At 33.2% G+C, this 16,184-nt stretch overlaps 1 protein-coding gene across 2 annotated transcripts in view; it reads right to left on the minus strand.

The window, feature by feature from the left end:
- Positions 1-16,184, minus strand: part of MPP5 (membrane palmitoylated protein 5) — a 78,083-nt gene that overhangs the window by 24,571 nt on the left and 37,328 nt on the right. For both annotated transcript variants that reach the window (XM_034992404.1, XM_034992403.1), the window contains 4 exons: positions 11,816-12,024; positions 3,259-3,336; positions 2,301-2,447; positions 886-1,047 (listed from right to left, as the gene is read on the minus strand). In XM_034992404.1, coding sequence (XP_034848295.1) covers positions 886-1,047; positions 2,301-2,447; positions 3,259-3,336; positions 11,816-12,024 — 596 coding nt within the window. The remainder of the gene's footprint in view (positions 1-885; positions 1,048-2,300; positions 2,448-3,258; positions 3,337-11,815; positions 12,025-16,184) is intronic.

Consider the following 16,184-nt stretch of genomic DNA (forward strand, 5'->3'; position numbering starts at 1 on the left):
GCTCAACAGAGACAACAGCCAATAAAACAAGGCCTAAAAATGATGACTACTAACACTGCTTTACCAAAGCAATGAATGAGGGCAGGTGAAAATAAGGATGTTTTCTAGATTCTTCAACAAATGTCAGAAGATAGGAGAGATTCTACTGTAACTACTGATGCCGTAAATAGGACTATGAATCTGGTTTGTGGATATATACAAAGTGATAATAAATTGCCCTCAAAGACTAACTATAAAATGGCTTCCTGATTATACTGGCACTGTCCAATAGAACGTTCTACAATGATGGAAATGTTCTATATCTACATCTTAATATGGAAGCCATTTGCTATATACTGCTCTTGAACACCTGAAATGCAGCCAGTATGAATGGGGAACGGAATTTTAAATCTAAATAACTAGCACATGTAGCTATTGGCTATTATGTTGGACAGTGTACATTAATACCATGCTATTACCTAATATTGTTAAGGAAACAGCAATCAGTTGAAGAAAATTAAAAAAAAAAATGAACTTAAAAAATGATTACAGCATGGACTTTGTTTTGTCACTATTTTCCTAGTGGCTAGCACATAATAGGCACTCAATATATATATATCAAAGAATTAATTAGTTATATTAGTGATTTCAGAGGCAAATAAAATATACCTAGTAGTAATAAAGCTCAAAATAAAAAAAATAACAGTGGTAATCATACCAAAATAAAACTCTACTAAAAAATACTGTGGAAATAATTACATTATGTGAAATTTAGGCTAGAAATTGCCTAGTGTTCTTAATAATTATTTTTTAAATACTGCATTTTTAAGTCTTTTAAAAAGTCTTTCTTTTAACAAAGAAAACAGCTTTTAAGAACCTATCAATTACTCTTCTGTATCAACTTACCAACAAGTCAAAAACCTCATTGACATCTTTCCCTCGAATTTCAATGCCATTAATTTCCAGAACCTCATCTCCTTCATGTAATAGACCACTTTTCTCTGCAGCACCTCCTTTTACTATCCGACTAATGATGACAGAATCCATTTCATTACGAACTGTAGCACCCTAAAAAAAGGCAGTATCTAATTTAAAATAAAAATGTACTTTTTTATTAAACATTTCTTCATTGAAAACTTTTCTATTCAACAATATTAGCCTTCAGTTATCTTGAGAAAAAAACTAACTTACACAACTAGAGTAAGCATGGTAATTAGCTTTGAAAGTTGACCATTTTCCTTACAACATTTTCTGCTTCTGACATGCTGTATGCATCTGAATTCTAAAATCAAGCAGACTTTTGAAGTCTACAACAATAGAAAAATGCACTTACTTTTAAAAACAATGTGAAGACCTAAAATCAAATTTGTCCTCTATATGCTGGATGCTATTCAAATGGTTATACTATATTTAGATTTGTAATTAGTGTATACAACTTTTAACTATAAAAGTCCTTTTTAAAATTCAAAATATGATTAAGGACTGAATAGTCTGGTTTATTATTCAAATATGAAATATAGCTGCACCAATTCAAATTAAAGTGTATTTAAACATTAGTATTTATTACATAAATTGGAAGCACAACTGAAATATATGCATTCAAAAAATGGAAATATGTAGTACAGAATAAAGCTTAAAAGTAGACAGAGTATGTAGTAACATTTTTCTCCTAAATTTTTATTTTAAAATTTGTTTTTTCTGGTGGGGAAAAAACCTAGTTACATTAACTGCCCATAAAATACAGTCCTTATTTTATGTACCACACTATTCAAGACATAATTTGAGACATGAAGATTCGAGACTATTTCTCTGAAAATAAAGAAAATTAAGGCAACTACAGCAGACTTAGAAAAGAGATTGAAAAAAGTTTTACATACAAAACATTAAAAATGCTGGCTAACTGAACATAATAAAAAAAAAATTAAAAACAAAAAATTTTAAAAATATTAACATTAAGGTATACATACATACTTCTAAGTATATGTGAACCATATAAGTAATTATATTTCAACAGAATTAATGGAAGGCAAAGATGAGAATTTCTAATTACTGTTTTTTTAAAAAGCTGGGAGAATAATGAAGCAGATAACTTGTCCCTTCTTTGTTCCTCAATAATTACTTTACAAGCTATTATATTCCTCAAATTATAGGTAAGAAAAGATGAACACATTTTTCTCAACTGATTAAGAACATAAAAGAACTCCAGCAAATGAACCTCAACAAAGAAAAACTACTAGAAATTCAAAGGGGTCTTCAACTACCTGCCAAACATAAGATCCCTGTGTAGAAAAGATCTCAGATCAGAGATGTGGAACACTTACCAGTGGAATATCTCGAGCCTTTTCTATACGAACTATTTTTACAGTTTCTCCTCCATACTGGCCAACGCTTTCATAAACTCTCTCATCTATAAAGGGTTCTAGCTGCATTTCCTGCTCAGCAACCTTATCATGGGCCAGTAACAGTGCCTGTTTCAAAGAAATCCACAGCATTTAAAGTAGCAGCATTATTTCTGTAGACAGATTTTAATCTAATCATGTTGACTAATATTCTAATCATTAAACCTTTAGAAGAAGTGCTATAATTATTTATATATTCAGATCTGTTCCCAAATTTTCTAATGAAGTACAGATGCAACCCTGTATCTTTTATAGCTAATAAAAAAGATGTGTTACATATAACAGGGTAACTCTGGGATGGGTTATGAAAGTCTAAAATGCTTATTAAACTTCATAATAACAAAATCAATTTAAAGGCCCAACACCACAGATAATTAAAATTTATGGGAAATATAACCAAAAAAGGGAAGAATTTTTGTGTAGAATACAAAGTTGTTTCAAAACTAATGTGGTTAATTTTAAATATAAAAATATATAATCAGGGCGCCTGGGTGGCTCAGTCGTTAAGCGTCTGCCTTTGGCTCAGGTCATGATCCCGGAGTCCCGGGATCGAGTCCCACATCGGGCTCCCTGCTCGGCGGGAAGCCTGCTTCTCCCTCTCCCACTCCCCCTGCTTGTGTTCCTGCTCTCGCTCTCTCTCTCTCTCTCTCTGTCAAATAAAATATTAAAAAAGAAAAAAACTATTAAAAAAATATATATAATCAAAAAATAACGTGTGTGTGTGTGTGTGTATTCCAACATAGTAATTATTTTGCAGTGTGAGTTATAAACCAAACAGGCTACACAGATAATGTCTGAGGTCTCTTCTAGCCCTAAGAGACTTATCAGAGACTTTGAATGCTGGAAAAATCACTTATATATCATTTTGTTCATTTTCTACCTGAATATGTGGAGCACTCAGCAAAGCAGTTAATTCTTGTCCTTCCTTCTGGTGGACTGGCTTCAAAACAGTTTGTACCTAAGAAACATAAGATTATTTTTCCTAGGTTATAGGAAGTATCACCAACATCTATACAGGTATATTAAAAAAAGATACAATTTAAACTTGTAAGAAACTACCTGTAAGAACGAAAAGCACTACAAAGTAGAATTGTAAGAGAAAAAAGGAATATATTTCTTCTCACAAGTTTTCAACCTTGTTATCATTGTTAAGAGCATTCTTTAAAAAAATACACTAGATAAGATTTTGGTATTTACAACTATGAATGACCTGTTTGCTTCTTCAAAGTTTCTCCCAACATACCATAAAATAGACTAATAATGATTACATAAGGGAAGAAAAACTATTCTAACCGTTACTAGTTATTTTTTTCCCTTTGTACTGATTTTTTATGTTATGTTATAATCACTATACATTACATCATTAGTTTCTGATGCAGTGCTCCATGATTCATTGTTTGCGTATAACACCCAGTGCTCCATGCAGTATACGTGCCCTCCTTAATACCCATCACCAGGCTAACACATCCCCCCACCCCCCTCCCCTCTAGAACCCTCAGTTTGACTAGTTATAGTTTTAAAATGTTAATATAACTACATTTTAAATCAGAGATGACACTTTAAAGAGTCACAGACTAACAAGATACACTTACGTGAGAGTAATGGAACAACTACCAGGCCACAGGCACAGGTAATTACATTAAAAAATCTCCTGAGGTTGAGCAATTCTTGTATTCCTAGGATAAACTCCACTTGATAATGATGAATTTCTTTTAGCCTTTATTTCCTTATCTGTAGAATGGCACCTACCATTCAAGGTTCTTAAAAGATTGAGATAATCCATATAAACTGCTTAGCACAGTACCTAGGCACATAATAAATTACTACTTTAATATATTTCTAGATGTGAGTTATTCATATTTTAAGATTTCTACATTAATGTTCCTAAATTGGATTGGCCTCTACTCATTGAGTGCAAGTGATGTACACTGGTTTGCAAAACTACTGTCTGGTTTTAGTATCTAGGTTATACTATTCTAGTACACTGAGGTGGGAAATAGTCTATATTTATGTATTAAAACAGCTTATTTAACACCAGAATTGTATGGTGACCAAATTCATCTGAGCATGTAGGGTTTTTAAGGGTAGATTTCCTAATGTTACTGGAATTTTTTTCCTTTATGTAACTTTCAAAGGTTTCTCTATTTTCTTTTACTTTTCAAAAACCCAGCTTCTAAATTTAAATCTGTCGTTCTTCCCATTTAAATAATCCCAATTCCTTTCCTCTGCTTTAGTTTATTCCCCTTTTCAATTTCTAATCATTTAGGCTGTATGCTCTGTTCATTTTTTAAGAGTTTATTTACTTAGTAATTTAGAAAGAGTGCTAGTGGGGGGAGGGGCAGAGGGAGAGGGAGAGAGAAAATCTCAAGCAGATGCCCCACTGAGCTTGGAGCCCAACGTAAGGTCAGATCCAGGTCAGATCATGACCTGAGCCGAAATCAAGAGTTGGATGCTTAACCAACTGAGCCACCCAGGTGCCCCCAGTTCATTTATTTTCAATCTTCTTTCTTCTACCACAAGTATTTAAAGGTATAAATTTTGCTTTGTGGACTATTTTTCCCCAAAGATGATTCTATATATGTTCTCAGTGTCAATACCTCTGATTTTCTTCCCTTTTCTATTTCCAAACTCAATTACCCACCAAAAAGAGTGCTTTGCAATTATTCAGATAACAAAACCAAAATTATCACCATTTATGAAAACATATAAATTCTTATATACAATTTTTTATAAAAGTAACTCATGATTAAAACAGTAATTCTCTAATACTTCTGGCTATTTTAAATCATTTTACTTATTTATTTATTTTAAAGATTTTCTTTATTGACAGAGAGAGAGACAGTGAGAGCAGGAACTTATTCCAGGGGGAGCAGGAGAAGCAGGCTCAGGGGGCCCGATGCGGGGCTTGATCCCAGGACCCTGGGATCATGACCTGAGCCGAAGGTAGACGCTTAACGACTGAGCCACCAAGGCGCCCCGATTTTAAATCATTTTATTAGTAATTCCCCTGTCAAACCTAAGAGATGATTATTTGGGGATTAACTAATTTGACCACAAGTGTATCAAAGCAACGACAGTTCCCAAACCAGCCTGTTCTCTTGTTTTGGTTCCTAGACAAACATGTTTCTAATTGTAGAGTTCTGTATGTATAAACAGGATAGCTAACATAGCAATTATTATCTTCTTCAAGAATTCTATTAAAGCCTTACTAATGGACAAGTGCAGTAACTCAAAGCTGGAGGCAATTAAATGTTGATTTTTTAAAATAAGGAGCCTTTCTTTTTAAAATACATCAAATCTAGGCTAATTTAACATGAAATTTATGGTCCCTGATCCTGACCTTTTGATAGCTGGAAAAAGTAATTCTGAGGGGAAAAGAAAAATCTGGATTACAAATGCTAAGGGTATACAATGTGTACCAAATCAACTCAATAATAATTTTGTATACATACATTTTTTTCCTTTTACTTTTATATCCTTTCCTAAACATCTCTGAGATCTTCCCTTCTATAGAAATGTAGAGCTCCTCTTAAGTGTTTATTTCCTTTCCCTATTAGTCCATATGTTACCTATTTTAGTGTCCTCACACATCATCAATTATTTCTACAAAGGACTAAGGAATTAAAAGGCTATTCTTACATTGTACTGCTTCCTTTCCATTGGCCTATAAAAATGCTCTAATCTCTTACCTTTAAAAAGAAAATACTCTCTCCTGATCTAATACTCTTTTCTTGCTACACTATTTTTCTCTATTTTCTTTCAGAGCCAAAATCCTTTTTCTTTTTTTAAATTTAATTTTATTTAAATTCAATTAATTAAAATATAGTATATTATTAGTTTCAGGGGTAGAATTCAGTGATTCATCAGTTGTATATAACACCAGTGCTCATTACATCACATGCCCTCCTTAATGCCCATCACCCAGTTACCCCATCCCCCACCCTCCTTTTCGTTTTTAAACTATTTTTTTAAATTATAGAAATGGTATATGTTAAATGTAAAAAATTGGAAAATAGTTAACCAAAAAGAAGGAAATAAAAGTCATAACCTTCAAACCCAGAGATATTAATCTGGTATATATCCTCCTGTATTATCCTTATCCTTGTTTTTATCAAAATTCACCATGAGATAGATATATGACAAAAGAACCTGTAACTAAAATATATTAAGAACTCTTAGAACTCATTAAGACCAACAATCTGACCTTTTAAATGAGAAAAAAATCTGACAAAAGAAGACAGGGAAACAGCCTATGAAAAATGCTCAATATATGTAAATACAAACCAAAATGATAACCATTACACACTGCTAGAATAATAAATAGGAAACAACTCAAATATCCATCAACAGGTGAGTGGTTAAACAAATTATGGGATACTTATACAATGGAATACTACTTACTCAGCAAGAAGTTACAAAATCTGATACATGCAACACATGGATGAATTTGAAAAATAAGTCAGACACAAAAGACTACATATTATCTTATTCCATTTATATGAAATGCCCAGAAAAGGCAAATTTGTAAAAACAGAAAACATATCAGTGAAGGCCTAGGGCCTGGGGAGTGGGAGGGAGGTGGTTATTGTTTGTAAAGGGCCATGAGGAAGCTTAGTGGAATCATGAATGCTTCTATAACCTGACTGTGGTGTTAGATTACACAAGTGTGTAATATGTCAAAACATACTGAACTATACAATAAATGTACCCATTTTAAGCATATGTAAATTATATATCAATAAAGTTGGTTACCAAAAAAAATATGCCCATAACCCCAAAACTATGGGAAAATCTGTTTATCCATTATACTTACTTTTATCGAAATGAGATCATGCTATTTATACAATTCTATAACTGCTTTGATTTGATATTAATTTTTAAAATATTTTATTTTTCAATGTCATTAAATATCCTTTTCAATTCTAGAACAGAAATATAAACATTTTAGTTCTGGTTGGCTGTCATTTACAGGATCAAGTCCAAGTTCCTTAGCATCATCTGACTTCTGCTTCTTTTCCAGCCGTATCACCTGGCATTCCTCATGCCTTAACCTTTTTGGTCCAGCCCTAAACTGCTTGTTGTTCTCTGCATGCATCATGATGATTATGAATGCTCCCTATGATGACTATGATGATTATGAATGTTCCCTATGATGCTAGCTCTCCCAGCTACCTGAATTGTCAAAGTAATTCAGCCTATTCAAATTAGAAACAATTTCACAGTTTGCTTTTCTCCCACAACTTTCTATTTCATTACTTCTTCCTGTTTCATAGCACTAGCTAATACCTCCAGAAAAGTGTTGAATATTAGAGGTGAGAGTCTGTAGATTGTCTTATTCCAGGCTTAAAAAGCAATGTGTTGGGTATTTCAGCATTACACAGGATGCTCCCTATTGATACCTGATATTATTTTTTTATTAAGTTAACAAAATGTGCCTGGCTTTCTAAGAATTTTCATCATCAAGGGTAGGAACTACATTTTTTTCAGGTATCTTTTCCACATCATCAAGTTGATCATATGGTTTCCTCCTTTTATCTATTCATGTAAGTTAATTATTTTAAAATATTTACCACACAGATCCATCATAAGTTAAATTTAAACTTATTAATATGGCTTATCTGGCTTTCGGGATCTGGACTCTTAACTTTTAAGATTGTATCCTACCCTTTACTCATTGTTGAAGAAACAGGCCAGACTTCCTCAGTCACTGCAGTCTTTGTACCCTTTGCCAATGGAATGGCTTTTCCTCTTTCCTGGATTTCCTGGCAAATTCCCAATCATCCTTCAAGACTCAGCAAATTAAATTTTAATCTATATTTCTTCCTTTCTCCCGTCCCCTCCCCTTGAATCAGACACATCTATCTCATGCTCTTGGTACCTTACAAATACTGCCATCACAGTACTTTTCATTAGACTGTAATTGTTTATTCATTGTTCTTCCTCAGTGATAGCCTAACAACTTTCACTGATCAATGGACACCTGGGTTAATCCCAGTTATTATCTGAATGCTATAAACAGTATTTGTACTTAAGTCTTTGTGCGGATATGTTTTCATTTCTCTTGGGTACATACCCAGAAATGGAACTGCTGGGTCATAACATATAGGTACATTAAGCTTTAGCTTGCCAAACACTTTCCAAAGTGGTAGTAGCAATTTATACTCCACCAGTAATGTGTGAGAGTTTCTTTTCTTTTCTTTTTTTTTTTTTTTTTTACAGATTATTTATTTGACAGAGAGACAGACAGCAAGAGAGGGAACACAAGCAGGCGGAGTGGTAGAGGGAGAAGCAGACTCCCCGCTGAGCAGGGAGTCCCACATGGGGCTGGAGCCCAGGACCTTGGGATCATGACCTGAGCTGAAGGCAGACACTTAACTACTGAGCCACCCAGGCGCCCCTAATGTGCGAGAGTTTCAATTGCTTCATAAGTTCACTAACATTTGATATTGCCAGTCTTTTTTTTTTTTTTTTAATTTTAGTCATTTTGGTGTCTATGTAGTGGTATCTCATTTTGTTTTAATTTGCATTTCTGTTAGCTAATGATCTGAACACCTTTTCATACTTATTGGCTATTTGGATTTTGTCTTCTTATATGAGTGTCTCTTCAAGTCCTTTGCCTATTAAAAAAAAAAAACTGAATAGTCTTTTTCTATTAATTTGTGAGAGTTCTTTTGGATTCAAGTTTTTGTTATATATATATTTATACATGTATGCACATGTATATATATATCTCAATATCTCAAAAATCAAATAATAAAATAAAATACTATTTCCTAGTCTGCTGGCTCACATTTTTACTGGATAAGCAGAAGTTCATTAAATGAAACCCAAGTTTTCAACCTTTTCTTGATAAAAGCACTTTAGTGACCAAAAAAACCTTGATTTGTGGTTATTAATAAATACTCTAGATTGTCAAAGATTTAATCTGGATCTCAATATATGAAGTTTTCATAGCCTTTATTATCTATTATATAATATCTAATGTTTAACTAACATAAAAAACTATAAAAATACTATTTAAAAAAGCTATAAAAACAAAGAACACTTCCTAATGTTTTAAGACATTCTTTTGCTAAATTTCTTGTATTTTTTAACTTTAATTTTCATGTAAAAATGATACAACTGAAGCATGAGGTAATTTCTTCACTGCATATTAAAATGACTGGAATTATGAATGCTATAAAAGCAAAACAGTAGGCACTGAGCAGATGAGCAGCCTAGTTAGTCTTAAGCTAGTCACAAAATATCACCTGACCTCACTATCAATATTCAGAAGAATTGAATTAGGTGATTGGTAGCATTTTTCCAGCTGTAAAATAAAGGCAACGTGTCCATTTAAACTTTTATCATTTTGTCATCAGATTTAACACTCTGCTATGATGAGCTAAGTATATACTTTTCTTAAGTGTTATGCACTGTAAATTAGGGCTGCCGCAGAGTTGTGCAGACACAGCTCTGGGGGAAGTTATTCACACAGCAGTACAACCACTTAACACTGTGGCCCTGACTAGGTCCCTCAGTTTGTACTCATTTAAGACTAGTCTCAGCCCAAGGTGACTATCAGCCACATATCCTACCATCATCAAAGCAACACAATTCTTGAGTATTACTGAAAATATTTTAAGGATGTGATAGCAAATATTCAGAAAGTCTCCTTGCTATGGTACTTTTAAAAGTGTGAACCATGTAAATATGTTCACTATCCTAAAACTAATTTTCAAATTAATTCTTTAAAATTCTTTTCAACACTTTCCTTCTCTCCCAAAGCATTTACTCTTTAAGCCATCTGTAGATTCTTTGCCTCACTCAATCCGGGTGCCTCTTGATAGGCAGTCAACTCCTAAAACTTTTTAAGCTATGTTGCCTCTTTTATCCTTTTTCTTTTCACCCTTTCTGTTGTCTGTGCCACTTTCTTTAACTGGAGCAATTTTGGTCTCTGTTGCTTATCTCATTCTCTTTCCCACCCATTGTTCTATTCAACAAAACAAAGGCCCAGGAGGTAGTTAGACAAAGACAGGGAAGAGAATGATTATTATTATGCATTCCTCCCAACCCTACACAATAAAAGTTACCTGTATTTGTGAGTAAATAAAATCAAAGTATGTCGATTATTTTGATCTCTGTAAGGAAAGCAATTTTCAGAAAAATCATTTGGGGGTGCCTGGGTGACTCAGTCGTTAAGCGTCTGCCTTCGGCTCAGGTCATGATCCCAGAGTCCTGGGATCGAGCCCCGCACCCCCTGCTCAGCAGGAAGGCTGCTTCTCCCTCTCCCGCTCCCCCTGCTTGTGTTCCTGCTCTCACTCTCTCTGTGAAATAAAATAAAGTCTTAAAAAAAAAAAAAATCATTTAAGCTATGATAAGTAAAACTGCAGGAATTTTTTTATTTAAAATTTTTGCATATTTAATTTCAATAATGAAAGATGAGCACAAAGAATGGGTTTCAACTAGCTCTTTTAAATTCTAGTGGACAGAAAATCTCCTCTCTAGAATATGTCCTTAGGTCACACTCTCCTATTCTGGGTGATACAAGACTTCTCTCAGTCACTCTTGCACATAGGATTTTTATCCATTGTATGCACCTAAATAAAGAAAATATATTCTGTGCTCATCTGAAAAAAATGCCTCCTAAGATATTTTAAAGGCCTGTAGATCTCAAAGTCCTACCCTTCCCCAGAGGCCATTTACTGTCTTGTGTCTGGGTTCAATGAAATAGATTTACTTAATGAGCTTCCAGAATTTTTAGTTTTTATAATATTAAAGTAACTTAAAATCCTATAATAATGACAGAATTCCATCCCAAAAAACAGGAGATGGCTTATTTATAACTTTTTAAAACCTTCAATTTAAAAGACGTTTGCAGAATACATTAGACACCGAATATCAACATCCACAAGCAGCAGAAACTAGAACTTCAAAGTCAGCATGTTAACGAGAGAAACTCTCATCATACATTAAAATTTATTTTTTTTGGACCTTCTATAGAGTTTTTATACAGGAAAAACTTCAAAATATCTACAAACAACACATTTTAGAAGTTGTATATTTACGACACCTGGTTATCAGATATGACTTTATCTCATCAGTACTCATCTCAGTTTATAAATGTATAATGCTTAAAATAAAACTATACACTTATAAAAGCACTAAAAAAACTTCACTTTAGTAAGTTAGACAAACATCTCACTATGCAAATATATAATTTTATATATAAAACTAACACTTCTTTTCATGAAACAGAGCTCTGATTTTGAAGTATATATTTTTTCAGGATAAAATGCATGTAGCAAATTTTTCCTAACACAATAAATTATTAACATGTGATCAAAAGTAATTAATTCAAACAAGGCTTATAGTCACATCAGTATTTTCCAATAATACTGCCTTACTATCACCAACAATTAGCCTGTATATTTCAAGCAGATGTTCAGAATACATACCTCTTGGGCAAGATCTTGTGCACTGGAGATAAGAGGAAAAGGAGGACTGGCCTTGTTCATGTGTACTGTGACAGCGTTGTGTATCTTAAATGCATTCTGGAAATCTTTATTTTGTACAAGTTGTAAAAGCAGTGAGATATCCTCCTGGCTCTGAGAATCTACCAAAGTATGTTGGATATGTTTAAGTGAAGAAAACAAGTCTTCCACTTCTAGTAGGAGAAGGAAAAGGTATCCAAAAATTAATTGTTTGTCTTAATTCAACATGTGTTTTAAGATAAACTTTCTTGAACCAGTCGATTTAAGTTTTCCCAAAAAAAACCTTGCATATATTTTTGAGAGTTAAATCACTATAATTTTACCTATTTTTAAGTAAAACTCTAAAAATTATACAAAACAGAATAACATTTTTCCAAGCATTTGAAATATAAAATACATACTCACTATAAAAATGAATGAGGAATACAGAAATAAATTTAAAATCAACAATAGTCCCATCACCTAGAAACTTTTTTTTTAAATATCTCTGAGTATTTGCTTTTTTCATTTAACAGTACATTTTAATTATTTTCCCACATCGCCAAGTACTCTTTTAAAAACATTATATATAATGGCTCCATGATACTCGGTTGCATGGCTAAACCATAATTTAAATTACCATTACATTAGAATTGAGCATTCAGGTTACTTCCCTCCCAATTTTTTGCTACTATAAATAATAAGCATTTCAATACATAATGATCATAGCTGAATAAAATTTGTCTGAGAGTCTGTTTTCTTAAAATAACTCCTAGAAATAGAATTTTTAAATAAGATTCTGACATTTTAAAAAAACCAAAAAGCTTTCCAGAGAAGTTTTGCTAATTTAATTTACATCCCATTAGCAATATTTTCACTAATATTCGACTTTACAGTTCTATAAAACCAATTTATTTAATGGGGAAGGTGAGATTTAGTCATATTTACCAGGCACTTCTTTGTGGTCCATAAAACTCTTGTGCACATGTTAGTCTCCTAAAATTATACTGAAAATTGTGGGCATGTGTATGTGTGTACATGCCTGTTAGTGTGCATATGCAGTGCACGCATTTTTCTGGGAGAGCGTTATCCCAAAATGGTTAAGAGCCACCAGGTGTTTCTTCCCTGCCCCGCGACAGGTAGATGTGTGCATGTGTGTGTTTTTGTTACATTTGTCAGAAACAATTTTTTCATTCGTCTGTTAACTGTGTCTATGGTAGCTTTTATTATAGAAGTTTTCAACTCTTTTATGTTAAGAATGATCCACCTTTTCCTGTGTGATTTCTTTCACTGTTTCTGTGCTTATAAACTCCTTCTGCTAGGTCATTAAATATTTGCCTACATTTCTTTTGGCTTCTTACGGCTTCTACTTCATAATTAACTTTAATCCATCTAGAATTTACTTTGGTATAGATTTGAGGGGAAATTTTAACTTCATTTCTTTTCTTCCAAGTGGTTAACAATTATTCTAACACCACTTATTGAATAATCTTTACTGTTCCACTGATTCATGATACCACCAAAATCTTACATATAACAGGGTCTGTTTCTAGTCCATTGGTCTATCAGAGCCACAGTGTTTTATTATAGTAGCATTTCAGTCTTTCCTCATATTGATATGTCAAGTACTTGCTAATTACATTTTCAAAAATGTCTTGACTATTCAAAATGAGTTACAGAATAATTTTTTCAAGGTACTACCCACTCTCTCTCATTCCTCTAAAAAGAGAAGTCTATTGAGATTCTGACTGAAATTAAGCCTGTATGAGTCTGGGAAAAACTTACAGTGGACACTACTGTCTTATACACAAACACGTGGAAAAAACCCTCTCAGCTGAAGTCTTTTTATTAGTTTTCTTCATATACAGCCTGCAGAAAAGCTACTGATTCTTATACATGTATCTTATAATTACTACTATACAGCAGTTAAATTCTTTCATAGATTTGAATAGTTCTTCAGAGTTGATTCTTGAGGTTCCTTATCCTTTCCCCCCAAATCAAAACAGATTTAGTCCCTATAAAATACACAGATACACTCTTCAGTAATTTAAAATGCAGCAAATAACTAGGGGAAAAAACTGGAAAGTCAAAACTTGTCAATCGTGTGCCCCAGAGCTAAATAAAACTTGAGAAATAGCTAGAATTTAACCATAAGGTAAGCTAATATCTAGAACACTAGAAAGAAAGAATATAGATAGGGGAAACTGGGAGATGTTCATCAGAGTACAAACTGTTGCTTTTAAGGTGAATTAGTTCTGAGGAGCTACATGATGACTATAGTCAAGAACTACTCTCTCATACTATACACACATAGTAAGTGAAGTTATGGATGTGTTAATTAATTGTGCTAAATATCTCACAATGTATACATCAAATCATCATATTGTACACTTTAAATACATACAATTTTACTTGTCAAATATACTTTGGTAAACCTGGGAGGAAAAAAAGAATATGGAATGTCAGATTCCATCAAATTCAAAGAGGTTACCACAGAATTACCTAAGTATATAAAGAATTCCTAAGAGTATAAAGAATTCAATAGGCTTAAAGTATCTTTAGAGCAAAACAGGAAAACATTTAAATATCTTAAAAGGAAAAAGAATTATAAAACCAACAAAGTAGTTAAAGCAGTAATTGTCTACAATCCTAGGAGGACTATCTTAGACTTCACTGGGTGGATAATGAGATTCCTATTTAAAAGTTTAGTAATTATTTAAAAGAGCTCAGACTGGTTGTCAGGGCAATGAGAAAAATCAAGGGCTTCAGATATCACCACTGACTGTAATCAATAAGCAACTTTAGTCAGCACAAAAGATAACCATCTCTCTATTGTCTGTTCAACACCAAGAATATTTAAACTTTTAAAGGCAAAGGAACTTCTGCATTAATGTCTCCTGGTACCAAACCACCCATAAGGACACTGCAATACTGACATTATTAAAAAAAAAAAAAAAATTGGGGCGCCTGGGTGGCTCAGTTAAGCGTCTGCCTTCGGCTCAGGTCATGATCCCAGAGTCCTGGGATCGAGTCCCGCATCAGGCTCCCTGCTCCTTGGGAGACTGCTTCTCCCTCTGCTTCTCTCTCTCTCTCTCTCTGTCTCTCATGAATAAATCAATAAAAAAAATTTAAAAAAATAAAATAAAAAAAATTAAAAAAAATAAAAATTGTTGTTTTATATTCCAGCTATAATTACTGGTGTTAAGTTGTTATACTATACAGCCTTTCAGACTTTTTATTTTTTTAAAGATTTTATTTATTTATTTGACAGAGAGAGACACAGCGAGAGAGGGAACACAAGCAGGGGGAGTGGGAGAGGGAGAAGTGGGCTTCCCGCTGAGCAGGGAGCCCAATGTGGGGCTCGATCCTAGGACCCTGGGATCATGACCTGAGCTGAAGGCAGACGCTTAACGACTGAGCCACCCAGGCGCCCCCCTTTCAGACTTAAAAAAAAAAAATGCTGATTTAACCATATAGGTCACATAGTAACTGTTTTGCAATCTGTTATTTTCCAATTTCTTTAGAATAAACACCTAAAATTACTGATCAGATAATAAAAACATTTAAAACTTTGATACATATTGACAAATTGCCCACCAGATAGGTACTAACTACCTTTTCTTGCTTTATCAGAACAATGATTTTTTAATCGAGGATATTTATGAGAATTACTAAGGGAACCTGCAAAGATAGGTCGTGAGAGTTCTACCTCAAACACAATCAGAATCTCCTTGTCTTCCTGAATGTCATTAAATATAAATACATATGTACTGATTTTAAGTTTATTATAATGTACCCTTTTGGTTAAGAACCACTGACTTAAAAGCTTTATTAACATTGGTTACTATAATATTTTAAGATATGATATACTTGAGATAAAGATAACTGACTGCTATATGGAGTTTTTGTCTTTTTTTTATAGTTATTCTATTTCCTCATTGGCAAATAGTTTTTGTTGCCCTTTTTCTGCTCTGTGGTAAACACAGCATATAATTCTCATATTTAGAATATTTTAAGTATAAAATGAGATAGTATAGTCATGTCATAGAGAAAAACTAGGGAAAGTAAAGAAGAGTAACTCACACTAGGACGGCTTAATGAGAGATACAACTTGAGATCAATGACCTTATTTCAGATCAGCTCACAGTTAAGACACTGCTCAGATAGGAAATAGGAAATTTTGTTCTTAGTCCAAAATGGATAGTGTAAGGGAATGCAGGTTCCAGAGAAAGATGAAATCTGGCAATTTGTGCATATTGAGTTCTAAAGCCACAAAGACCATGGAGGAGTATAAGAAGAATCCACTTCTTCAAACTTGTAAGGCAAAGCTTTTCTGCCACACCAAGGGAATAAA

This window comes from Mirounga leonina, unplaced genomic scaffold (assembly GCF_011800145.1).
Source record: "Mirounga leonina isolate KUSES-001 unplaced genomic scaffold, KU_Mleo_1.0 Mir_82, whole genome shotgun sequence".
NCBI lineage: Eukaryota > Metazoa > Chordata > Mammalia > Carnivora > Phocidae > Mirounga > Mirounga leonina.